Source organism: Tachyglossus aculeatus, chromosome 14 (assembly GCF_015852505.1).
Source record: "Tachyglossus aculeatus isolate mTacAcu1 chromosome 14, mTacAcu1.pri, whole genome shotgun sequence".
Taxonomy (NCBI): domain Eukaryota; kingdom Metazoa; phylum Chordata; class Mammalia; order Monotremata; family Tachyglossidae; genus Tachyglossus; species Tachyglossus aculeatus.
In genome coordinates this window covers 57,937,856-57,965,472 of record NC_052079.1, presented here as the reverse complement: position 1 = coordinate 57,965,472, position 27,617 = coordinate 57,937,856, and the positions used below count along the sequence as shown (strand labels likewise).

At 49.7% G+C, this 27,617-nt stretch overlaps 1 protein-coding gene across 1 annotated transcript in view; it reads left to right on the top strand.

Moving 5' to 3' along the window:
- The window catches only part of LOC119936639 (collagen alpha-1(III) chain-like), a 112,912-nt gene that overhangs the window by 77,623 nt on the left and 7,672 nt on the right, over nucleotides 1-27,617 (top strand). Inside the window, exon 11 of the mRNA XM_038756096.1 lies at nucleotides 21,093-21,156. Within this exon, the coding sequence (XP_038612024.1) occupies nucleotides 21,093-21,145 (53 nt within the window). The 3' untranslated portion in view covers nucleotides 21,146-21,156. The remainder of the gene's footprint in view (nucleotides 1-21,092; nucleotides 21,157-27,617) is intronic.

Below are 27,617 nucleotides of genomic sequence, written 5' to 3'. Positions count from 1 at the left end.
TGTCAGTTTACAACTAGGAGAAATGACATAGAGGAAAAATAAGATATTTCTCAGGAGCAGCAGGCCTGGGAGTCAGAGGACCTGGCTCCCACTGGCCTGCTGTGTGACCTTGGACAAGTCACTTCACTTCTCTGGGCCTCAGTTTCCTCATCTGTAAAATGGGGATTCGATGCCTGTTCTCCCTCCTACTGGGACTGTGAGCCCTACGTGGGACGGGCTCACCAATTCCCCCAAATCCCCAATCCCCGGGAGATTCCTGTAGCAAACAGCCCTGATCCCCCCGACCCCTAGCAGCCCCCGCCCGCTGGGGATGAAGACTGTGAGCCCGCTGTGGGACAGGGACCAGGTCCAACCTGATTAGCCTGTATGCACCCCAGCACTTAGTACAGTGCCCGGCACATAGTAAGTGTTAACAAATACCATATTTATTTATTTATTTTACTTGTACATTTCTATCCTATTTATTTTATTTTGTTGGTATGTTTGGTTCTGTTCTCTGTCTCCCCCTTTTAGACTGTGAGCCCACTGTTGGGTAGGGACTGTCTCTATGTGTTGCCAATTTGTACTTCCCAAGCGCTTAGTACAGTGCTCTGCACATAGTAAGCGCTCAATAAATACGATTGATTGATTGATTGATTGATTAATACCATTAATACCACCTTTTAGACTGTGAGCCCACTGCTGGGTAGGGACTGTCTCTATATGTTACCAACTTGGACTTCCCAAGCGCTTAGTACAGTGCTCTGCACACAGTAAGCGCTCAATAAATACGATTGATGATGATGATGAGAATGGCCAGGCCCGAGAGGAGACGGTTTGAGCCTGAGAGTTGTCCGGGCCCGAGAGGAGACGGTTGAGCCTGAGAGATGTCCGGGCCCGAGCGCCAAGATGGCTGGGCCGCGGCCCGCCCCGCCGCCACCTCCGCCATTTGCAGTTGGAACCATTTGTCTTGTCAAGTGGCTTAAGTTACTAATCTTTCCCTAAGCTGCACTTAGCTCACATTACTTCTCTGCCCCTGAAAAGGGGGTTTTAATGCCAGATTAATTTCTGGGCAGCTATTTATAGGATCCAGTCGGTGGCAATGCGGAATCTCCAGCCCTGAAAATCGGGGTGGGGCCATTTGGAATGCAGAGGGATTCTCAGGTGGAATGAAAGGGGCATTTGGGAGGCGGGGAAGCGGGCAAGGGCCTCCCAGTTGGGCTCCAGCACCTCCAGGCAGATGATCAGGAATCGATCGGTCAATCAGTGGTATTTATTGAGCCCTTACTCTGGATGTACTGAGCGCTTGGAACGAGAGGGAGGAAAGGGCGTGGGAGTGGCGCGGCGAGGATGCTGCTGGAGATGGATGAGGAGGGAGTGGGGGAGACTCGGGAGGCATTCAGGGGGGTTCACCTTGAGTCAGCTGAGGTGGGAAGGAGAGGATGGCACAGCTGGGATCCCCTCCCGGCCCCTCTTCCCCACCCTCACAACCTTCCCTTTGACATCTCTCACCACCAAGCCTCCTCCAGGGCACTGTCTCCGGGAGAAGAGGTGCGCTGTGGTCCCTCCCGTAGACGGCTTCCAGGAGGAAAGGTGCACTGTGGTTCCTCCCGAGCATTGTCTCCAGGAGAACAGGTGAACTGAACTGTGGTCCCTCTGGTGCGTTACCTCCGGGAGAACAGGCCTCAGTCTGTATACATCATCTCCCGTGTACTGCTTTGAGGAAAACAGGGCACGGAGTAGCTGCTTCAGAAAACAGTGCGGCGCAGGGGCTGCAGCATGCTGGTTCTGCCTTCGAGAGAACGGCGCAGCGCCTTCGGGAGCTCTCCAGGGGAGGACAGGCCGTGCGGTGCCGTGCTCCCGGGAAGTCGGAGCAGAGGGGAGAGCCGTCCGGAGAACAGGCCGTGCGGTGTGAAGCAGGGGGATGCAGTGTCCCGAGGGAGAGTCGGACCCACCCGTCGCTAGAATGATTCACCACCGTCATCTGTTCTAGAAGGGAGCGTCTATTGACTAGAAACCTGGGTAAACACGGTTACCGTCAGCGGCTCCCACGTGATCTTGGTGACCGATGGCCCCGCATCTAATCCCGATCTAGTTGGGATCTACCGTTTCTCCATTTGAAGTCAGGACACGTTTTCCGTTCGGCTTCTCTGAAATGGCAGTCATTTCCAAACAGACAGCCGGGAACACGAACGAGAGTGTTCTAGATACGGAAAGATCAGCGTTGCTCTTTGTTGCTGTAAAAACACCCTTCGTGTTCCTGGGCGGTTGTAGCCAAATGGCGTCGTGTTTACCATTCAAGAACCAAATTGACATATTTTTCAGGAGTGATTGGGACTGGGACTTTTTGTTTGTCAGTTTACAACTTAGGAGAAATGACATAGAGGAAAAATAAGTGATTTTTCAGAAGCAGCAGGCCTGGGAGTCAGAGGACCTGGCTCCCACCGGCCTGCTGTGTGACCTTGGACAAGTCACTTCACTTCTCTGGGCCTCAGTTTCCTCATCTGTAAAATGGGGGTTCGATGCCTGTTCTCCCTCCTACTGAAACTGTGAGCCCTACGTGGGACGGGCTCAGCAATTCCCCCAAATCCCCAATCCCCGGGAGATTCCTGTAGCAAACAGCCCTGATCCCCCCGACCCCTAGCAGCCCCCGCCCGCTGGGGATGAAGACTGTGAGCCCGCTGTGGGACAGGGACCAGGTCCAACCTGATTAGCCTGTATGCACCCCAGCGCTTAGCACAGTGCCCGGCACATAGTAAGCGTTAACAAATACCATCAATACCACCTTTTAGACTGTGAGCCCACTGCTGGGTAGGGACTGTCTCTATATATTACCAACTTGTACTTCCCAAGCGCTTAGTACAGTGCTCTGCACACAGTAAGCGCTCAATAAATACGATTGATGATGATTAACAACCGAACAACAGCTGACCCCTGGGCCTCGGCCCCAGTGGTAAGGCCCTTGAAGGATTTTGATCAGAGGTGCCCATCCAAGCAGCTCATGATCGCTTTTTAAGGCGGAAGTTGGGAAGGGTGTGCGAGTGCATGTACACACAATCATGCACACACACACCCTGCACCCCTCCCCTTCCCCCTCCCACCCCCATCAAAGTGCTGGTAGCTGTAATTTCCAGGGAGATTGATCAAGGAGCACAGATTGTTTTTATCCGCAGGCGAGAAAGTGCTGACGTGGGTTGGTCGGGCTTCATGTCGCATCTAGTTGGGAGAAGCCCCGGGGGGCCCCGGGCTGGTCTGTCACCGCCGCCCCCGCCCCCTCAACAGCAGCAGGGGATGGGCCCGGCCCGCCATTCCAGGGGCCCCCGTCCCCTGGAATCACCCCGGGACGTCCAGAGTTCGACCCCGGCCCGGCGAGCCCACCCCCCTCAAGTGGTCCCTCTTCCTTGGCGGTCCCACATGTCATCATCATCATCATCAATCGTATTTATTGAGCGCTTACTACATGCAGAACACTGTACTAAGGGCTTGGGAAGTACAAATTGGCAACATATAGAGACAGTCCCTACCCAACAGCGGGCTCACAGTCTAAAAGGGGGAGACAGAGAACAAAACCAAACATACTAACAAAATAAAATAAATAGAATAGATATGTACAAATAAAATAAATAAATAGAGTAAAAAATATGTACAAACATATATACAGGTGCTGTGGGGAAGGGAAGGAGGTAAGATGGGGGGGATGGAGAGGGGGATGAGTGTCATCCCTCCCTCAACGACCGGGGTCTCGCGGTGGGGCCGGGGGCTCCGGGGGGGTGGCAGGGGGAGAAGAAGTCACACTGTACACCGGCGGTCGGGGGCGAGGGGGACCAAGGGGTGAATCGCTCTTGGGATCCGCACCTCTCCTTACCGCCACGGGGCTTCCAGACACTTAAAACCGGGAAGGCGGGGGCCCGGAGAGGCAGGCAGCAGCTCCGAGGAACAGATGGAGATTGTGTTGCCAATTTGTACTTCCCAAGCGCTTAGTACAGTGCTCTGCACATAGTAAGCGCTCAATAAATATGATTGATGACGATGATGATGAGAAACTGAGGCAGCAGGGGGCGCGACAGATTCTCCGATAATTGTGGTGTTCGTTAAGCCCTTACTCCGTGTCAGCCCTTCTAGACTGTGAGCCCACTGTTGGGTCGGGACTGTCTCTAGATGTTGCCAACTTGTACAGTCTAAAAGGGGGAGACGGAGAACAAAACCAAACATACTAACAAAATAAAATGAATAGATATGTACAAGTAAAGTAAATAGAGTAATAAATATTTACATACATATATACAGGTGTACTAAGCACTGGGGTAGATACAAGATCATGGGGTCCCACATGGGGCTCACTATTTATTCTGACGGTATTGACGCCTGTCTACTTGTTTTGTTTTGTTGTCTGTCTCCTCCTTCCAGACTGTGAGCCCGTTGTTGGGTAGGGACTGTCTCTATATGTTGCCAACTTGTACTTCCCAAGCGCTTAGTACAGTGCTCTGCACATAGTAAGCGCTCAATAAATACGATTGATGATGATGATGATGAGAAACTGAGGCAGCAGGGGTCGCGACAGATTCTCCGATAATTGTGGTGTTCGTTAAGCCCTTACTCTGCGTCAGCCCTTCTAGACTGTGAGCCCACTGTTGGGTCGGGACTGTCTCTAGATGTTGCCAACTTGTACAGTCTAAAAGGGGGAGACGGAGAACAAAACCAAACATACTAACAAAATAAAATAAATAGAATAGATATGTACAAGTAAAATAAATAAATAGAGTAATAAATATTTACAAACATATATACATGTATACAGGTGTACTAAGCACTGGGGTAGATACAAGATCATGGGGTCCCACATGGGGCTCACTATTTATTCTGATGGTATTGACGCTTGTCTACTTGTTTTGTTTTGTTGTCTGTCTCCTCCTTCCAGACTGTGAGCCCGTTGTTGGGTAGGGACCGTCTCCATATGTTGCCGATTTGTACTTCCCAAGCGCTTAGTACAGTGCTCTGCACACAGTAAGCGCTCAATAAATATGATTGATTGATTGATTGATTGATCAGGCCCTCTACTACACACTGGTCTGGATACAAGTTGGACGGAGTCAGAGAAGCAGCGGGGCCTAGCGGACAGAGCCCAGGCCGGGGAATCAGGGGACCTGGGTTCTAATCCCGGCCCCGTCACTTGTCTACCGCGGGACCTTGGGCAACTCACTTCACTGGACCTCAGTTCCCTCATCTGCACAATGGGGATTCAATCCCTGTTCATTCATTCAGTCAGTCATATTTATTGAGCGCTTACTGTGTTCAGACCACTGTAGTCATATTTATTGAGCGCTTACTGTGTGCAGACCACTGTACTAAGCGCTTGGGAAGTACAAATCGGCAACATATAGAGACGGTCCCTACCCAACAATGGGCTCACGGTCTAGAAGGAGGAGACAGACAACAAAACAAAACAAGTAGACAGGCGTCAATAACATCAGAATAAATAGTGAGCCCCATGTGGGACCCCATGATCTTGTATCTACCCCAGTGCTTAGTACACCTGTATATATGTATATATGTTTGTAAATATTTATTACTGTATTTATTTATTTTACTTGTACATATCTATTCTATTTATTTTATTTTGTTAGTATATTTGGTTTTGTTCTCCGTCTCCCCCTTTTAGACTGTGAGCCCACTGTTGGGTAGGGACTGTCTCTAGATGTTGCCAACTTGGACTTCCCAAGCGCTTAGTACAGTGCTCTGCACCCAGTAAGAGCTCAATAAATACGATTGATTGATTGATACAGTGCTTGGCACATAAAAAGCGCTTAAGTTCTATCATTATTACCATTATTATCATTATTATTATTAATGCGTTGCCTGAGTTGGGAGTCAGAGGAATTGAGCCCCGCAGTGCTCCGCACATAGTAAGCTCGCAGTAAATACCATTGATTGATTGATTGATTGGCTGATTGGCATTTTGCCGGCCCTTCCGGCTGCTGCACCCAGGAGACAGGAGGCAAGATAGTGGAAAGACCGTGGGCTGGGGAGTCTGAAGGGTCTGGGTTCTAATCCCGGCGCTGCCACGTGTCTACCCTGAGACCTTGGACAAGTCACTTCAGTGTGGCTCAGTGGAAAGAGCACAGGCTTTGGAGTCAGAGGTCATGGGTTCGAATCCCGGCTCCACCACATGTCTGCTGTGTGATCTCGGGCAAGCCACTTAACTTCTCTGGGCCTCAGTTACCTCATCTGGAAAATGGGGATTAAGACTGTGAGCCCCACATGGGACAACCTGATCACTCTGTATCCTCCCCAGCGCTTAGAACAGTGCTTTGCACCTAGTAAGCGCTTAACAAATGCCAATTATTATTGTTATTATCATCACTTCTCTATGCTCCAATTCGTTTCCCTTAAAATGGGGATTAAGACGGTGAGCTCCACATGGGGCAGGGACTGTGCCCAACTTGATAGGCTCACACCTACCCCAGCGCTTAGTACAGTGCCTAGCTCATAGTAGGTGCTTAACAAATACCATTAAAGAAACGCAAAGCCTTCCCTTTACGAGACATTTGGCAGTTTCCAGGGCAGGGGTCTTTTTGCAGATGCACTTGGACCTGTGCCGTCTGGGCCTGTGATAGCCGCCCCACCCTCAGCCCCACAGCGCTTAGTTACGAATCTATAAATCACTTCTATTAGTGTCTGTTTAGACGGTAGGTTCAGGGTGGGCAGGGAGCGTCTACCGACTTTGTGTACCGTACCCTCCCGGGCGCTTAGTACAACGCTCTGCCCCCAGGAAGCGCTCGGTAAATACCACTGATGGATATGTGTTCGCCTGACCTGGATAAATCACCGTGCGTGCGAGAGATGGTATCTTGTGAGCCCTCTGGAACTTTTAATTTGTAAGAAGCTGTGGAAACTGGTCTTAACAGCAACCCGGTGAGAGAAAAGAAGAAAAAAAAAAATGGTTGATGAATAGTTCTTTGACAGATGGTAAAATGGAAGAGTTTTTTCTGTTCCCCAAGAAGGCCCAGCGGGGAGGCAGGGAGGGAGGTTGGAGCGGATTGTCGAGGATTCTAGCTCTAACCTGAGTCGCCCTTCCCTTTCTTTTTTCTCCCGCTTTAATTGGGCCCGTGTCTTGTCTAGTCTGCGGTATTGGACTCCCCCAAGCATTCAGTACAGTGATGGAATTGGTTAAGGGAAGCGGCGTGGCTCAGTGGAAAGAGCCCGGGCTTTGGAGTCAGAGGTCGTGGGTTCAAATCCCGGCTCCGCCACTTGTCAGCTGTGTGACGTTGGGCAAGTCACTTCACTTCTCTGGGCCTCAGTTCCCTCGTCTGTAAAATGGGGGTGAAGACTGTGAGCCCCTCGTGGGACAACCTGATTACCTTGTACCTACCCCAGCGCTTAGAACAGTGCTTTGCACATAGTAGGCGCTTAACAAATACCAACATTATTATTATTATTATTATTAAGCGCTTACTGTGTGTCAAGCGCTGGGATAGATAAAAGCTAATCAGGTTGGACACAGTCCATGTCCCCCGTGGGGCTCACGGTCTTAATCCCCATTTTACAGGTGAGGTAACTGAGGCCCGGAGAGAGGAAGCGACTTTCCCAAGGTCACATAGCAGACGGGAGGCGGAGCCAGGATTTGAACCCAGGTCCTTCTGGCTCTCTGGTGTATGGTGCTCTGCCCACGGTAGACTAGAAGCTCCTTTGGGGCAGGGATTGGGTCTATTAAACTCTTATTGTCCTGAGCAGCGTGGCTTAGTGGAGAAGAGCCCGGGCTTTGGAGTCAGAGGTCATGGGTTCAAATCCCAGCTCCGCCAGTTGTCAGCTGTGTGACTTTGGGCAAGTCACTTAACTTCTCTGGGCCTCACTTACCTCATCTGTAAAATGGGGATTGAGACTGTGAGCACCCCCGTGGGACAACCTGATCACCTTGTAACCTCCCCAGCGCTTAGAACAGTGCTTGTACATAGTAAGCGCTTAATAAATGCCATTTTATTTGTACATATCTATTCTATTTATTTTATTTTGTTAGTATGTTTGGTTTTGTTCTCTGTCTCCCCCTTTTAGACTGTGAGCCCACTGTTGGGTAGGGACTGTCTCTATATGTTGCCAATTTGTACTTCCCAAGCGCTTAGTACAGTGCTCTGCACATAGTAAGCGCTCAATAAATACGATTGATGATGATGATGATTATTATTATTATTATTATCTCCCAAGTGTTCAGTCCAGTGCTTTGCACAGTGTAGACTGTAAGCTTGAGGACAGGAATCCTTTCTAATAACGCCATTTTCGTCTCCCAAGCATTTGCGTGGTTCTCTGTACAACAGTAAGCGCTCGATAAATGCCATCGATTGATTAATTGATCGGCTTCTGCCCGGGGATCTGCTCTTCACTGTCCAGTTTGCCCCTTTTCTTTTTTAAGGGTATTTTGTTAAGTGACTACTATGTTCCAGGCGCTGGACTAAGCGCTGACGGTGGATACGAGCTAATCAGGTGAGACACAGTCCATGTTCTCCGTGGGGCTTACAGGCTCAATCTCCATTTCACAGATGAGGGGACTGAGGCCCAGAGAAGTGAAGCGACTTGCCCGAGGTCACACCTTCTACCTCTGAGGGATTAAGCTTGCCAGGAACAGAGATTTTCTCAAAGTGTCATCAATTACAATTTAAAACAGCGGGAAAACTCCACGTAATTGCAAGTTATTTTTTTCTACCCACCAGCAATTAACACCGACTTTCCTTTTTCCAGTCGTGAATTTTTTTTTTCCCCTTCGTGAAATGGCACTTCTTCGACAGCTCAAACATAAATAAGTGAAAACGTGCCTCCAGCTGGGCCTAAAGAGGTGCAGTTGGTTTCAGGGCCAGAGGCAAGGAGCGAAGATTAATTCTTCCTTCCCGACGCCTTTGTTTTGGAAAAAAAAATCCATTTTCCTTGTTCTTTTTGGTATCTGGTGTGCGGCTTTGATTCTGCAGATGCCAATCCGAGGAGATTTTCCTGGAGGCCGAGCCGTTTCCTTGTTTTCTGCTTTGCGTTCTGGTTCCCTTGTGGAAAAGGGGCCTCCCCAGGGAGAATTTCCCTCCACCTCCCCCGCCCCTCGCCCCAGCCCCGGTGTCTTTTTCCAGCTCGTTAGCCGTTAATTCCTCGGAAATCTGGCTCGTGCCACCGAGCGGAGGAGCGGCCCAGAGCCCGAAAGCTAGATCAGTCAATCAATCAATCGTATTTATTGAGCGCTTACTGTGTGCAGAGCACTGTACTAAGCGCTTGGGAAGTACAAGTTGGCAACACATAGAGACGGTCCCTACCCACCAGTGGGCTCCCAGTCTAACATCCTCGTCGTCGTCAGAAGGCAGATAGAAGATCAGCTTGGCCTAGCAGATAGAGCCAGGGCCCGGGATTCAGAAGGACCTGGTCGGGCACCGTCACCCGTCTGCAGTGGGACCTTGGGCAAGTCACCTCACTTCTCTGGGCCTCAGTTATCTCATCTGTAAACTGGGGGTGAAGACTGTGAGCCCCATGTGGGACATGGACAGTGTCCTACCTGATTGTAGACTGTGAGCCCACTGTTGGGTAGGGACTGTCTCTATATGTTGCCAACTTGGACTTCCCAAGCGCTTAGTACAGTGCTCTGCCCACAGTAAGCGCTCAATAAATATGATTGATTGATTATCTTGGATCTACTCCAGCAGGGGATGGGAACGGGGGAGGCGGGGGGCTGGGGTGCAGCAGCGGGTCGGCGCTTTCCACCATCTTCCCTATTCGGGAAGCAGCGTGGCTCAGTGGAAAGAGCCCGGGCTTTGGAGTCAGGTCATGGGTTCAAATCCCAGCTCTGCCAATTAGCTGTGTGACTTTGGGCTAGTCACTTAACTTCTGTGCCTCCGTTACCTCATCTGTAGAGTGGGGATTAAGATTGTGAGCCCCCCGTGGGACAACCTGATCACCTTGTAACCTCCCCCAGTGCTTAGAACAGTGCTTTGTACCTAGTAAGTGTTTAACAAATGCCATTATTATTATTAAACCAAATACTTACAGTTACACCTTATGCCAGTGCTAATAATAATAATTGTGGTATTTGTTTAGCACTTACTATGTGCCAGGCACTGTACTGAGTGCACTGGGGTAGATGCAAGCAAATCAGGTGGCACGTAGGCCGTGCCCCACGTGGGGCTCACGGCCTTCATCCCCATTTTACAGGTGAGGGAACTGAGGCCCAGAGAAGGGAAGTGACTTCCCAAGGTCACACAGCAGACAAGTGGCGGAGCCAGGGTTTGAACCAGATCCTTCTGACTCCCGGGCTCTAACCACTTGGCAACACTGTGCTCGGACCAAACTTAGGTGCATAAAGGCTGCTCGTCAGCTGGTTTGGCAAGTCCAGAAACACTTGTCAGTAGTCAGTACTCCCTCCCTTTTTTTTTTTTTACACAAGTCACGATGATCCTTTCTGAATCCCGCGTGGTACTGAGACGTCAGCCGTGGAATTGAGCCGCTAACCACACATCCAATAAAAAGCGAATCCCGCCTTTTATCCCTTTGAACTCCAGGTTAACGGGCATTGGTAGGATGCAAGGTTCACAAGCACTGTTTATACTCCTGTAAATACCTCAATTGACAGGTGAGGCTTTCCTATGAGGAAGGGCCCGTTCAAATGGTGTCGTTCGGACGCAGTCCTAGATTGTGGTTTAAATATGGGGAAAGCCACGGACTCTTCCACCGACACCAGTGGTACATCCAGCAGCAGTATTTATTGAACGCTCACTGTGTGCAGAGCACTGTACCAAGCACTTGGGAGAGGACTGAGCCCCTTCCCTCCTCTCCCCCTCCTCCCCCTCTCCATCCCCCCCATCTTACCTCCTTCCCTTCCTCACAGCACCTGCATATATGTATATATGTTTGTACATATTTATTACTGTATTTATTTATTTATTTATTTTACTTGTACATATCTATTCTATTTATTTTATTGTGTTAGTATGTTTGGTTTTGTTGTCTGTCTCCCCCTTTTAGACTGTGAGCCCACTGTTGGGTAGGGACTGTCTCTATATGTTGCCAACTTGTACTTCCCAAGCGCTTAGTACAGTGCTCTGCACACAGTAAGCGCTCAATAAATACGATTGATTGATTGATTGATTGAGGACAGTACAGTAGGGTTGGTAGAGGTGATTCTTGTCCAGAAAGAGCTGACAGTCTACAGAGTACACAAATGCAGAGATCGCTCCAAACTAGCAAAGTATTTCTACCAGGAAGCCAAGTTCACGATCAGGCCATTAACTGTGAGGTGCTGTCCACATAAGGCTCACAGTCTTAATCCCCGTTTTACAGATGAGGGAACTGAGGCCCAGAGAAGTGAAGTGACTTGCCCGAGGGCACGCAGCAGACAAGTGACAGAGCTGGGATCAGAACCAGTGACTGTCGGACTCCAAGGCCTGGGATCTATCCAGTCCGGCATGAGCGGACAGTAGTGTTAGTAGACAGGATCCCTGTCCTCTGCGGGTTTACAGACCCAGGGGCGAATCCGGCTGGAGAATAAATTCCAGGAGGAGGAAGGAGGAAAAGGGGCGGCCGTGCTTGCCACCGGCCCCTCAGCCGTGCAGATCTCCGAGGCGATCGAACTTTGATCCCCGTAACGCAGCCTGTAATTATCCAGATTATCCAGTCAGGGTAAAGCCCTCTGTTTGGTTTCTGTTATGTCGTCGTTGCCATAGTCGGGGTTGGGAGGGTGTGCAACGCAAACTTTTGTCAACGGGACATTCCTCCGCGGTGATGGCATCGGGCACGTTCCTCTACCCTCGGTTCAGGGTACGGGCTCGGCTATTTCCGTAGGTATGTGTTTTTCTGCAGGTTCATATAATACAGAAAATGCCTCTCGGTTCCAGGAAAAATACAAGCGGTAAACAATGGGGAGATAGCAGGCATATTTTCCTTTATCGGCCCGTCCGCCGATCGCCGCCTCCTGCCCCGCTCAGCCTCCCGCAGCCCCGGGTTACTGTTTGGCTTGAGGGAGGGTTGCTCTCCTCCCGAGGAGAGGAGCGTTCCCCGATTCCTGAGACAAAGGGTCAGCCTGGCCCTGGGCCGGCCTAAGGCCACCAATCCGTCCGTCAACGGTTATTTGTTGAGCGCTTACTGGACTGAGCGCTCGGGAGGGATGGTACAAGAGTTGGTGGACACAATCGCTACCCACGAGGAGCAGCGGCATGGCCTAATGGATCGAGCCCAGGGGTCAAGGCATTCTGCCTTCATTCGTTCAATCAATTATATTGATTGGGTGCTTACTGTCTGAAGAGCACTGTACTAAGCGCCTGGGAGAGCACAGTATGCCAACAAACAGACCCATTCCCTGTCCATAATGAGCTTACGATTTAGTGGAGGGAGACAGACATCAATACAAATAAATAAATTACAGATATAATTCCCGGCTCCGCCGCTTGCCTGCCGGGAAACGCTGGGCAATGTACTTCACTTCTCTGGGCCTCAGTTACTTCATCTGGAAGGTGGGGGTGAAGACAGTGAGCCCCGTGTGGGACAGGGACTTTGGGTCCAACCTGACTGGCTTGTATCTACCCCAGTGCTGAGAATGGCTCTAGACACATAATAAGCACGTAACAAAAACCTTCATCGTTATCATTATCATCATTATTGTTATTATACGGTACTGGTTCCAACCTAACTTGTATCTACCCCAGTGCTTAGTACAGAGCCTGGCACAAAGGGAGCGCTTAACAAATACCATAAAAAAGAAGGAGTTTACATTCCAGACAGGGAGATAATAATAATGATGGCATTTATTAAGCACTTACTATGTGCAAAGCACTGTTCTAAGCGCTGGGGAGGTTACAGGGTGATCAGGTTGTCCCACGTGGGGCTCACAGTCTTCATCCCCATTTTACAGATGAGTTAACAGGCACAGAGAAGTGAAGCGACTTTCCCAAAGCTGACACAGCTGACAGAGCCGGGATTTGAACCCATGACCTCTGACTCCAAAGCCCGGGCTCTTTTCACCGAGCCACACTGCTTCTCACAGATGGACATGAAAATGAATTACAGATGGGGGAAATGGTAGAATTGAAGGATTTGGACATAAGTGCCGTGGGCCTGGGGCAAGTGTCAGAATCCTTAAGGGACTCAACAGCCACGTGCTAGAGGGGAGGGTTGGTGGAGAAATGAGTGCAGAGTCGGGGAAAGTCTCTTGGAGGCAATGGATTTTAGGAGGTCTTTGAAGGCGAGGAGCGTGGTGGTCTGTTGGATACGGAGGAGGAGGGAATTTGAATAAATAAAATATTTATTTTATTTTGGTAGTATGTTTGGTTTTGTTCTCCGTCTCCCCCTTCTAGACTGTGAGCCCACTGTTGGGTAGGGACTGTCTCTATATGTTGCCAGCTTGTACTTCCCAAGCGCTTAGTACAGTGCTCTGCACACAGTAAGCGCTCAATAAATACAATTGATTGATTGATTGATTGAGACCAGAGGCAAGACACGGGCAAGGGGTCGGCGGCGAGGTAGACGAGTTCGTGGTACGGCGAGCAGGTTGGCATCAGAGGAGCCAAGTGTGCAGTCATTCATTCATTCATTCAATTATATTGAGGATTTACTGTGTGCAGAGCACTGTACTAAGCACTTGGGAGCAACGTGGCCTAGTAGACAGAGCTCGGGCTTGGGAGGCCGAAGGACCTGGATCCTAATCCCAGCTCTGCTTCTTGTCTGCTGGGTGTGACCTTGACCAAGTCCCTTCGCTTCTCCAGGCCTCAGTTCCTTCATCCGAAAAACGGGGATTGAGACCGCGAGCCCTATGTGGGACAGAGACGGTGTCCAATCCGATTATCTTCTATCTACCCCAGTGCTTAGAACAGTGACTGGCACATAGTAAGCGCTTAACCAATACCATTATTATCATTACTGTAACAATAGACGCATTCCTTGCCCATAACGAGTTTAAAATCTAGAGGGTCATAGTAGGAGAACAGGGAGGTGAAGTGGGAATGGGGAAGGTGACTGAGAGCTTTAAAGCCGATGGCGAGGAGTCTCTGTTTGATGCGGAGGTGGATGGGCTACCACTGGAGGTTCTTGAGGAGTGGGGAAACACGGACCGAACGGTTTCGTTGAAAAATGATCCGGGCGGCACCGTGAAGTATGGACCGGAGTCGGGAGAGACAGGGGACAGAGAGGTCAGCAAGGAAGCTGATACAGTCATCAAGGCGGAAGAGGATAAGTGCTGGGATCAGAGTGAGAGCTGTTTGGATGGAGCTATAGAGTATAAATAAATAGAGTATAAATACAAATACTCTATAAATACTCTATAACTAAATAGAGTATAAATAAATACTCTATTTTACTTGTACATATCTATTCTATTTATTTTATTTTGTTAGTATGTTTGGTTTTGTTCTCTGTCTCCCCCTTTTAGACTGTGAGCCCACTGGTGGGTAGGGACCGTCTCTATATGTTGCCAACTTGTACTTCCCAAGCGCTTAGTACAGTGCTCCGCACACAGTAAGCGCTCAATAAATGTGATTGATGATGATGATGATGAGAGGAAAGGGTGGATTTTGGTGACGTCTTGGTGGGCCTGTCTGGGGCAGAGCCAGAGTCTGCTGTGTGCTGAGCGTTGCACTGAGCACTTGGGAGAAGACAGTAGAGTTAAAATAGGCACTCTCCCTGCCTTCAAGGAGCTTCCAGTCTACTGTGTGCAGAGCATTGTGCTGAGCACTTGGAGAAGACAACAGAACAGAACTCACCCTGGGCTTCAAGGCTGTCCATTCATCCCCTCGCCCCCTCCTACCTCACCTCCCTTCTCTCCTTCTCCAGCCCAGCCCGCACCCTCCGCTCCTCCACCGCTAATCTCCTCCCCGTACCTCGTTGTCGCCTGTCCCGCCATCGACCCCTGGCCCACGTCCTCCCCCGGGCCTGGAATGCCCCCAATCCCTCTGCCCATCCGCCAAGCTAGCTCTCTTCCTCCCTTCAAGGCCCTACTGAGAGCTCACCTCCTCCAGGAGGCCTTCCCACACTGAGCCCCTTCCTTCCTCTCCCCCTCACCCCCCTCTCCATCCCCCCATCTTACCTCCTTCCCTTCCCCACAGCACCTGTATATATGTATATATGTTTGTACATATTTATTACTCTACTTATTTATTTATTTTATTTGTACATATCTATTCTATTTTATTTTGTTAGTATGTTTGGTTTTGTTGTCTGTCTCCCCGTTTTAGACTGTGAGCCCACTGTTGGGTAGGGACTGTCTCTATATGTTTCCAATTTGTACTTCCCAAGCGCTTAGTACAGTGCTCTGCACATAGTAAGCTCTCAATAAATACGATTGATGATGATGATGATGAACTAATAGATCCTCTCCCTGCGTTCAAGGAGCTTCCAGTGTCACGTGGGCAAGGCCGGCGTCCTCCCCTCCCCACAACTGGGCCCCTCCTGCTTGGTCCTTGCCGGCGACCCCGACCTCCACAGCAGGAGCTTCTGGAACCCCGCTCTGGGCGGGAGGACAAGGATGAAAAGCCCCCCCGTCCCATCCTAGCATGTAATTTCCGAGCTCTACATCGCGCACATCTGTATTAAAGGATCATTTCTTTCATTTGGTGCTGCAGCTGTTTCCCCTGGGGAACGTCTCTCCAGAAAAACGTAACCTCAGTTGGGCCGCAGATCCAGCGGACAGCCTCGAATGTCTGGGTCCCCTTTAATTCTCTCGGACTGACGGCACGCGGGAAATTGCCATTTTTAGAGCATGACTCAATTTCCTTGAAGAGGGAGGCAGGCGGAGGGTGCGCACGCCAGGCAGCTGGGATTTCAAAGAGCCAGAGGTTTTCCTTGCCACGAATAGCAAGTTTCGATAGCTTCCATCCTCGCCCGAGGTCAGCGGTACCACCGAGAGTAGGACGGTCCAGTTGCCTCCCGTGGGACCTTGGGCAAGTCACTTCGCTTCTCTGTGCCTCGGCATCCTCATCTGGAAAATCATCATCATCATCATCAATCGTATTTATTGAGCGCTTACGGTGTGCAGAGCACTGTACTAAGCGCTTGGGAAGTACAAGTTGGCAACATATAGAGACAGTCCCTACCCAACAGTGGGCTCACAGTCTAAAAGGGGGAGACAGAGAACAAAACCAAACATACTAACAAAATAAAATAAATAGAATAGATATGTACAAGTAAAATAAATAAATAAATCAATAAATAGAGAAATAAATATGTACAAACATATATACAGAAAATGGGGATTCAGTACCGGTTCTCCCTCCTACTTAGACCTTGAGCCCCGACTGGAACGGGGACTCAGTACGGACTGATGATCTTATATCTACCCCAGCACTTAGTACGGTGCTTTTTATTAGGGGGCATTTATTAAGCATTTACTATGTTCCGGGCACTGTATTAAGCGCTGGGGTAGATGTAAGCTAGTCAGGTTGTCCCACGTGGTGCTCACAGTCTCAATCCTCATTTTACAGATGAGGCCACTGAGGCCCAGGGTAGTGAAGTAACTTATCCACGTTCACACAGCAAACGAGTAGCGGAGCTTGGCACATAGAAAGCACTTAACAATTGCCACTGTGATTATGATTGTCATTATTTTAAATTATCATTAGTAGTAATAATGGAATCATTCTCCTCAGCCATCCCAGAATCAGCGGCAACCAGGGGAGGGTGTTCCTCATCTCCCCCTCCCTTCTGCCTCACCCTGACTTTCTCCCTTTGCTCTTCCCCCCCTCCCAGGCCCATACAACTTACGTCCATATCTGTCATTTTATTTATTTATATCAATGTCTGTCTCCCCGGCTCTAGACTGTGAGCTCGTTGTGGGCAGGGAATGTCACTGTTTACTGTTGCATTGTACTTTCTCAAGCACTTAGGTCAGTGCTCTGCACGCAGTAAATGCTTAATAAATATGATTGAATGAAAACTGGGGACTTTGGGGGCTGGAGGAGCCGGTCCTTTCTAATGTTGGAAACAGATCTGAGGGGACGGATCCCTCTAGACTGGAAGCTCATTGTAGGCAGGGAATAAGTCTACCAACTCTGTTATATTCTACTCTCTCAGGCGCTTAGGGTGGGGCTCTGCCCACAGTAAGTGCTCAATAAAGAAGCAGCGTGGCCTAGTGGAAAGTGCAAAGCCCCGGGAGGCAGAAGGACCTGGATTCTAATCCCAGCCCTGCCGCGTGTCTGCTGTGTTACCTCAGGCAAGCCACTCCACTTCCCTGGGCCTCAGTTCCCGCATCTCTAAAATGGGGGTTAAGACTGTGACTCCCATGTGGGACATAAATACGATTGAATGAATGAATGAAGGAATGACATAGGCTGTCCAACCTGATTTGCTCATTTTCACCCCAGCGCTCAGTAAAGTGCCTGGCACATAGTATGCACTTAACAAATGCTATTATAAATAAATAAATAAATAAATAAATAAATAAATGGATGAATAAATAAATAAATAAATGTAAGTAAGTAAATAAATAAACAAACAAACAAACAAGCATGATTGCTCGGAAGGGGACTCTGACCCCAGCCTGGAACTCGCTCCCTCCTTATATCATTCATTCATTCATTCAGTTATATTTATTGAGCTCTTACGGTGTGCAACGCATTGTACTATGCATTTGGGAGAGTGCAGTGTAACAGTAAACAGACACAATCCCTGCCCACAATGATTTTACAGTCTAGGGGGGAGAAGACCAGACCAGACCAGACCCGAGCCTTCCCCTTCTTCTGTGCCCTCCACAAAGCCCACCTCATTCAAGAAACCTTCCCGCACCCCCTTTAGCCTGTGGGTCCCTCCTCCGTCTACCCCGACATCCACAGAGATCCCACCTGCCACGACAGGTAAGCAGAAAAGCTGGTGGCTGTACACTACGACTCTAATCTCTGCCTGGCTCGACTTCCAGACGCGGGAGATTCCCAGCTCTCTCTCCTCATCCTCCCTGCAGCTCCTGCTCTTTACAAACCACTTAGGGCTGGCTGGCTGGCCGAGGACCCCATAAAACTGTAAGCTCCCACAGGGCAGGAACTGTGTGTTCTGCTTTTATCATCCTGGGCCAGGCAGAATAATAATAGTAATTGCAGTATTTTTTAAGTGCTTACTGTAGGCCAAGTACTATATTAAACGTTGGGGTGTACACAAGCAAACTGGGTTGGACACAGTCCCTTTCCCACATGGGGCTCACAGTCTTAATCAATCAATCAATCGTATTCATTGAGCTCTTACTGTATGCAGAGCACTGTACTAAGCGCTTGGGAAGTACAAGTTGAATCTGTAGATTCAGATTCAGCATGGTCTACTAGACAGACTTAATCTGTCTAGTAGACCACGCTGCTTCTCTGGTGATGAGGGTGGCAGTGGAGGTAGAGCAGGGCCAGGGGTGGTAGGGGCAAGGGATTTGTATTGGACTCTCCCAAGCTGTCAGTATAGTGCTCAGCACACAGTGAGCACTCAATAAATACCATTGATTGATATGTGGGGGTGGGGGTGGGGGAGGAGGTGGTGGTGAATAAAGAGAGCAAGTCAGGGCTATGCAGACGGGAGTGGGAGAAGAAGAGCTTTAATTCTGTTTGTTCTGCTGATTTTGACACCTGTCTACGTGTTTGGTTTTGTTCATTCATTCATTCAATCATGTTTACTGAGCGCTTACTACATGCAGAGCACTGTACTAAGCTCTTGGGAAGTACAAGTTGGCAGCATATAGAGATGGTCCCTACCCAACAATGGGCTCACAGTCTGGAAGGGGGAGACAGACGACAAAACAAAACATGTGGACAGGTGTCCGGTAATCAGAATAAACAGAGATAAAGCTAGATGCACATCATTAACAAAATTGATAGAGTAGTAAATATGTACAAGTAAATAAATCTGTACAAACGTATATACAGGTGCTGTGGGGAGGGGAAGGAGGTAAGGTGTCGGGGGTGGGGAGGAGGAGAGGAAAAAGGGGGTTCAGTCTGGGAAGGCCTCCTGGAGGAGGTGAGCTCTCAGTAAAGCTTTGAAGGGAGGAAGAGAGCTAGCTTGGCGGATGTGCGGAGGGAGGGCATTCCGGGCCAGGGGGAGGACGTGGTCCGGAGGTCGGCGGCGGGACAGGCGAGAAGGAGGTACAGTGAGGGGGTTAGGAGCAGCAGAGGAGCGGAGTGGAGAAGGAGAGAAGGGAGATGAGGTAGGAGGGGGTGAGGTGATGGATAGCCTTGAAGCCGAGAGTGAGGCGTTTTGGCTTGTTGTCTGTCTCCCCCTTCTAGACTGTGAGCCCGTTGCTGGGTAGGGACCATCTCTATATGTTGCCACTTGGACTTCCCAAGCGCTTAGTAGAGTGCTCTGCACACAGTAAGTGCTCAATAAATACGATTGAATGAATGAAGGAAGGAAGGAAGGAAAAGAGGGCTTAGTCAGGGAGGACCTCTTGAAGGAGATGTGCCTTCAGTAAGGCTTTGAAGAGGGGGAGAATGATTGTCTGTCGAATATAAAGAGGGAGGGCGATCCAGGCCAGAGGCAGGATGTGAATTCTTCCCCTTTCCCCTGACTGTGTCTCCCAGCCCTGCTCTGTGACCTCCACACGGTGCTGAACCTCCCTGGGCCCCAGTTTCCTCATCTGGAAATTGGGAGTAATAATCCCAGGATCTCTCTGTCTCACAGGAATGAGGTGAGGGGAGAAAAAGAGAATGAACATGAAGGAGCTTCAGCAAAATTTGAAAGATAAAAACTTCCTCTGCAGGACTTGTCTGCCTACTTTGTTAGGTTTTTCTCTCCCAAGCTCAGTACAGTGCTCGGCACAGAGTAAGCACTCAGTAAATACGATGGACTGATTGATTGATTAAAGATCTGACTGCAGGTTCATCAGAGCAATGCTGACTTGTGGTTCAGTCTGTAAGTACATAGAGGAAGACAAGGACTTAGTTATTGGTGCGTGAATCAACCAGTTAATTTATTTAATGTATTTATCGAGCACTTCCCGTGTGAAGGGCGCTGTACTTGGGAGAAAGCCGTATGACGTAGTGGATAGAGCCCAGGCCTGAAAGTCAGAAGTTCTGACTCTGCCACGTGTCTGCTGTGTGACCTCGGACAAGTCACTTCACTTCTCTGGGCCTCAGTTCCCTCATCTGTGAAATGGGGATTCGATCCCTGGTCCTCCCTCCTACTTAGACTGGGAGCCCTGTGTGGGACCTGATAAACTCATATCTGCCCCGGCGCTTAGCACAGTGTTTATTATTTGGTGTGTACTATTACGTAGTACCATAATAATATTATTATTACTACCATTCTGTAATACGATTACGGTGTGCATTATTTAGCCCATAGAGCTTAACAAATGCCACATTATGATGATGATGATGGCATTTATTAAGCGCTTACTATGTGCAAAGCACTGTTCTAAGCGCTGGGGAGGTTACAAGGCGATCAGTTTGTCCCACGGGGGGCTCACAGTCTTAATCCCCATTTTACAGTTGAGGTAACTGAGGCACAGAGAAGTGAAGTGACTTGCCCAAAGTCACACAGCTGACAATTGGCGGAGCTGGGATTTGAACCCCTGACCTCTGACTCCAAAGCCCGGGCTCTTTCCACTGAGCCACGCTGCTTCAATGACATTATTGTCATTGTTATTCTTCAGAGAACTGCAGAGAGGGGATTCTTTTTTAACCATCAATCAATGGTATTTGTTGAGCACTTACTATGTGCAGAGCACTGTCCTAAGCGCTTGGGAGAGTACAGTACAACAGAATTAGCAGACGAGCTCCCTGCCACAATGGAGCTTACAGTTTAGAGGGGGAGGCACACATTAATATGAATAGCCAGTAATTTATAATATGTAATTTAAAGGTATTATTGTCCTTATATTGGTACTTGTTAAGTGCTTATATGTGCTAAGGACTGAGGCGAATCCAAGTTCATCAGATCAGACACAGGCCTTGTCCAACATGGGGCTCACAGGCCAAGTAGGAAGGAGTAGGGTTGAATCCCCATTTTGCAGATGAGGGAACGGAGGGGCAGAGACGTTAAGCGGCTCGCCCAAGGTCACCCGGCAGGCACGTGGTAAAGCCGGGATGAGAACCCAGGCTCTCTGTCTCCCAGGTCTGGGTCTAGCCAGTAGGCCGTGTTTCTTCTCTGACATGTCCGCAGAAGTGCTCTTTTTAAGGCTCCAAACTCCCTTTCTGTCGGTTTAGGTGCACCGGTTGGATGGGATCCCGTTAATCCTGGACCACTGCCACGTGGATGACCACAACCCCTGTATCCTTGAGCCCCGGGGTCCCGGACCAGTGACGCCTTCCGCCGGCCGGCGTGACCTAGTCGGGGGCCCAGACCCCCCCCCGCCCAAGCCACGCACTGGTGTCCCGTCCCTTCTTCTCTCCGAGGGGGTGCTCCAGGTAAGGTGCAGTTCCTTCCCGGCTCCCTAAGGAAGGGGTCATCTGGGAAACATCCCCCCTCTCCGGGAAGGCCACTTTGGTTTCCCCATTTCACTGCGCCCTGGAAGGTGGATTGACCCCTCACCCAGTGCCCCCAGCGTCCCCCTCACTCAGTCAGTCAATCGTGTTTATTGAGCACTTAGTGCAGAGCACTGTTCTAAGTGCTTGGGAGAGGACAGTAGAACAATAAACAGGCACATTCCCTGCCCACATTGAGCTTACAGTCTAGAGGGGGAACTAATCAGTCAATCAATCAATCGTATTTATTGAGTGCTTACTGTGTGCAGAGCACTGTACTAAGTGCTTGGGAAGTACAAGTTGGCAATGTATAGAGACAGTCCCTACCCAACAGTGGGCTCACAGTCTAAACTAGACATTAATATAAAAAAAACGACGGATATGAACACAAGTGCTGTGTTGCTGGGAGGGGGGAGGAATAAAGGGAGTGGATCGGGGGACACAGAAGGGAATGGGAGAAGAGGAAAGGAGGGCTTAGTCAGGGAAGGCCTCTTGGAGGAGATGGGCCTTCAGTAAGGCTTTGAAAGGTGAGGAGAGGAGTTATCGGTCGGCTATGAGGAGGGAGGGCGTTCCAGGCCAGAGACAGGACGTGGGCGAGATGTTGGTGGTGGCGAGATAGACGTGCCCTAGGTGCTGCAGAACGCTGGCTCTACTCTCAACTCCCTCTCCTCTTGCTCCCATATGGGAAGTGGCACGGCCTCGTGGAAGGAGCCCGGGCTGGGAGTCAGAGGACCTGGGTTCTCATCCCACCTCCTCCATTTGTCTGCTGTGGGACCTTGGCCAAGTCACCTTGTTTCTCTGGGCCTCAGTTCCCTCAACCGCAAAATGAGGATTCAGTCCCTGTTTCTCTCCTATCTACTCTTTGAGCTCCCACATGGGATCCAGCGATCCTGTATCTTTTCATTCATTCATTCAGTCGCATGTATTGAGCGCTTACCGTGTGCAGAGCACTGGACTAAGAGCTTGGGAAGTACAAGTGGGCGACATATAGAGACGGTCCCTACCCAGCAGCGGGCTCACAGTCTAGAAGGGGGAGACAGACAACAAAACGAAACGTATAAACCGAATAAAATAAATGGAATAAATATGTACAAGTAAAATAAATAGAGTAATAAATATATACAAACATATATACAGGTGCTGTGGGGAGGGGTATCTCCCCCAGCGCTTAGTAAAGTGCTTGGCATATAATAAATGTCCCCAGTGTTATGATTAGGACTCCCCAGCCCAGAACTCCCTCTGCTCAAATCTGTCTGACCACAGCCCTCCCCGGCCTCCAGTCCCTCGTGACGTCCCGCCTCCTCTGAGAGGCCTTCCCGGATTTGACTCTCTCCTCTCCGCCTCAGCCCGTATGCTGCATTGGCCGCCCCGACAGCGGGCAGGGGACAGAGCCGGGTTAGGGTCCCAATCTCCTGGCTTCCCGGCACAAGCTCTCTCCACTAGGCCACACGGCCCCAGACCCTGGGGCCTGGGAATTGGAGGCTGGCACCACTGGCATCTGCCTGACGTGTGGCCCAGTCATCTGATCAAGAGTTAGGGTCAGCGAGGGGTCACCTCTAGGACAGAGGCTGTCAGTCAATCAATCAATCGTATTTATTGAGCGCTTACTGTGTGCAGAGCACTGGACTAAGCGCTTGGGAAGTCCAAGTTGGCAACATATAGAGACAGTCCCTACCCAACAGTGGGCTCACAGTCTAGAAGGGGGGACACACACGACCGGCAGCAGTGATGGGGGGACTCAGAGGGGGACGTCATCCTGGGGAGTTTTTCACATCGTGCCCCCTGAGGGGGTGTAGACCAGGACAGGGACACCCTCCTGACCGCCCCCTGCCCCCCATGCTGCCCTCCCCCCCAGATTGAGAAACGGCATCAATAACAACGAGGGCAGCAGAGGAGTCGCCGGAGGAAAATCCCCGATCCACAGGATCAGTTTCCTATATGTCCAGTTTATTGTGGCAAGAGGGATTTTTTGTTGTTGTTTCCAAACAAAAGCAGCTGAACTTCATTTTCCGTGTTTTTCTTCCTTTCCCCCTTTCTTTTTCTTTCTTTTTTTTTTTCTGGATCACTGTTTTGGGCATCGTCCCTGATGTGGGTTTTTTGTTTACTTTGTTCTGGGCATCGTGGGAGAACTGAGTGAGTTTCTCCTTCAGGCCAAGGATGGGCCGGACCCCCGTCCGCCCCCGACCCTGAGCGGGGAGGGCCCCGATCCGAGCCATGGCGGATGTGGCCCATTTGGGGAGAGGGCCTCGGAGCCCGGGAAGTACCTGTCTTCCTCATTTATAATATCTGTGGTATTTGTTAAGTGCCTACTAGATTTCACTGGGGTAGATACGAGGTAATCAGGTTGGACACAGTCTCCATTCCTCAAGGGGCTCACAGTCTAAGTCAGAAGGAGAGGGTGTTAACCCCCATTTTACAGTTGAAGGAACTGAGGAACAGAGAAGGGAAGTCATACGCAACGGTGGAGCGAGATTAGAACCCAGGTCCTTCTGACTCCCAGGCTTGCTCTCTTTTCACTAAGCCACACTGCATTCACGATCACTGAGGGCGGTCTGTGCATCTGTGTGGTCGGCCTGCATGTGGGAGCAACCTGCACATGTGTACAGTCGATGCATACGTGTGCATTGGGTGGTCTGGCCACTTGCATTCATTCGGTTGCATTTATTTAGCGCTTACTGTGTTCAAAGCACTGTACTAAGCACTTGGAAGAGTACAATGTAGTATAGTATACCTGCTCGCATGTGTGTGGCTTGTGCCCATGTGTGGTCTGCAGACATGCATCATCTGTACTCACGTTGGTCTCTGTGTGTGCATGAGCAGTCTGCATATGTGCGTCCCGTGAACGTTTGTCGTTGGGGTGCCCGCATCTGTGCACTGTGTGGCCTATGCCCGTGAGTGGTCTGTGCACATACATCATCATCATCATCATCAATCGTATTTATTGAGCGCTTACTATGTGCAGAACACTGTACTAAGCCCTTGGGAAGTACAAATTGGCAACATATAGAGACAGTCCCTACCCTACAGTGGGCTCACAGTCTAAAAGGGGAAGACAGAGAACAAAACCAAACATACTAACAAAATAAAATAAATAGAGTAGCTATGTACAAGTAAAATAAATAAATAAATAAATAAATAGAGTAATAAATATGTACAAACACATATACATATATACAGGTGCTGTGGGGAAGGGAAGGAGGTAAGATGGGGGGATGGAGAGGGGGACGACGGGGAGAGGAAGGAAGGGGCTCAGTGTGGGAAGGCCTCCTGGAGGAGGTGAGCTCTCAGCAGGGCCTTGAAGGGAGGAAGAGAGCTAGCTTGGTGGATGGGCAGAGGGATTGGGGGCATTCCAGGCACGGGGGATGATGTGGGCCGGGGGTCGATGGCGGGACAGGCGAGAACGAGGCATGTGTAGCCTGTTCCCCCGAGTGGTCTAGGCCCTTGCATCATCTGTGCACATATGTAGTCCAGGCCACTGTCGACTGCATGGCTGTTGACTCGAGTTTTGGAAGGGCCCCTTGGCCGGACCGGATCCGGTGGGATTTCATTTCAGTTGGCAGGGATCTCAAAGCTGGGGGGGTCCCGGGACTCAAAAACTCGCAGAGAGAGCCACCAAAAGCTGTTATGGATGGAGAGGGTGACCACTTTGATTTTCGACTGAGTGGAATCAGAGCTGCTCCCGAATTAGGGGTTTCCATCAAAGAGGGAGTCGCGATTGGGAAATTGGCACCCGGAGAGCCCCAACAGTGACTCGTGCCAAGGAAAAACTAGCATTCAAACTGCGGGCAAGGGAAAAGAGACTCTAAATGCCCCCACAGACCAAGGCTAAGAAGCGGTTGTAGTCTAGTGGATAGAGCCTAGGCCTCGGGGTCAGAAGAACCTGGGTTCTCATCCCGGCTCCGCCGCTTGGCTGCTGGGTGACCTTGGGCAAGTCACTTCAGTTCTCTGGGCCTCGGTTCCCTTATCGGTAAAATGGGGATTAAGACTGTCTTTTAGACTGTGAGCCCACTGCTGGGTAGGGACTGTCTCTATATGTTACCAACTTGTACTTCCCAAGCGCTTAGTACAGTGCTCTGCACACAGTAAGCGCTCAGTTAATACGATTGATGATGATGATGATGATGATGATAATGACTGAGGAACAGAGAAGGATAGGGACTTTGTCTGCCCCGATTAGTTGGTATCCACCCCAGCACTTAGTACTGTGCCTGGCACGTAGTAAGCATTTAACAGGCATCCTAAAAAAAATCGCTAACAAGTCAAAACCAATCTGGGGTCTTTTCATACCCACACGGAAGCCCCCTGGGTGTTGTTATTGTTGTTGTCGTTATTATTATTATTGAAGGTCCAGGGATCATCATCATCATCATCAATCGTATTTATTGAGCGCTTACTGTGTGCAGAGCACTGTACTAAGCACTTGGGAAGTACAAGTTGGCAACATAGAGAGACAGTCCCTACCCAACAGTGGGCTCACAGTCTTAAAGGGGGAGACAGAGAACAAAACCAAACATACTAACAAAATAAAATAAATAGAATAGATATGTACAAGTAAAATAAATAAATAAATAAATAAATAAATAGAGTAGCAAATCTGTACAAACATATATACATATATACAGGTGCTGTGGGGAAGGGAAGGAGGTAAGATGGTGGGGGATGGAGAGGGGGACGAGGGGGAGAACTGTTCTAAGCGCTGTTCTAAGTGCTGAGGAGGTTACAAAGTGATCAGGTTGTCCCACGGGGGGCTCACAGTCCTAATCCCCATTTTACAGATGAGGTAACTGAGGCCCAGAGAAGTGATTGGGGAGGCAGGGCTTGGATCCAGCCTGCATCTATCAGGGGGAGAGAAAAACGGCTTCATTGCCAGTGGAGATTAAGACTGTGAGCCCCAAGGGGGGACAGGGACTGTGTTTAACCTGACTAGCTTGTATCTACCCCAGCGATTCATTCATTCAATCATTTGTTGAGCACTTACTGTGCTGTGTGCAGAGCCCTGTACTAAGCGCTTGGAAAGTACAAATCGGCAACATATAGAGACGATCCCTACCCAACAACGGGCTCACAATCTAGAAGAGGGGCGCACAGGACCTGGCACATTGTAAACGCTTAACAAATACCAGCTTAAAATAAAATGCTGCTATGCTCCTTAGGGCTTCCTTTGCTTTTGACCGTCCGTTCCTTCTTTCTTTCTTTCCTTCCTTCCTTCCTTCCTGCCAAGGAGCTTCAAAGTGCTCCGCAAACATTCTGGCACGTGGAGTGAGCAAGCGGTCACCAGCTTCTGCTGGCCTTCCAAGAGCCCTTCAGGAAACCGGCTTCCCCTCCTTAAATTCTCCTCCGGTTTGGATTCAGAAACCTGCCACATTACATCTCCTCCTTCTGCCTCTCTGTCTGTCTGTCTCTCTCTCCTGCCACCGTCTTGGCTGATAATAATAATAATAATAATAATAGTAATAACTGTGATATTTCGTATGCACTTACGACGTGCCAAGCACTGTATCTGTCCGTCTATCTCTCCTGCCACCGTCTTGGCTGATAATAATAATAATAATAGTAATAACTGTGATATTTCGTATGCACTTACGACGTGCCAAGCACTGTACTGACTGGGTTAGCTACAAGACAGTCAAGTCAGACACGGTCCCTGTCTCACGCCTGACCTAGGGGAAAGAACCCAGGGTGCTGGGTTCCAATCCTGGCTCCGCCGTTATCCTGCCGACTGATCTTGGGCAAGTCACTCCACTTCTCGCTACCTCAGTTTCCTCAGCCGTCAAAAATGAGGATTCAGTTCCTCTTTCCCCCTCCTACGTAGACCCTGAGCCCCATGTGGGAGAGGGATCGTGTCTCACGTGATTAACTTGTATCTGCTCCAGCGCGGAGAACATAGTAAGTGCTTAACAAATATCGTAATCATAGTAATGGTACTAATAATAATAATTTAAAAAATGGAAACTCCGTATGGGCCAGGAGCAGGCTTCATGCTTCTGTTGTTCTTTCCCAAGCACTTAGTACCGGGCCATTGAAGCAGCGTGGCCTAGAGGAAAGAGCTCAAGACTGTAATGTAGTTGAAGCAGCGTGGCTCAATGGAAAGAGCACGGGCTTTGGAGTCAGAGGTCATGGGTTCGAATCCCAACTCCTCCACATGTCTGCTGTGTGATCTTGGGCAAGTCACTTAACTTCTCTGGGCCTCAGTTACCTCATCTGTAAAATGGGGATTAAGACTGTGAGCCCCACGTGGGACAACCAGATCACCCTGTATCCTCCCCA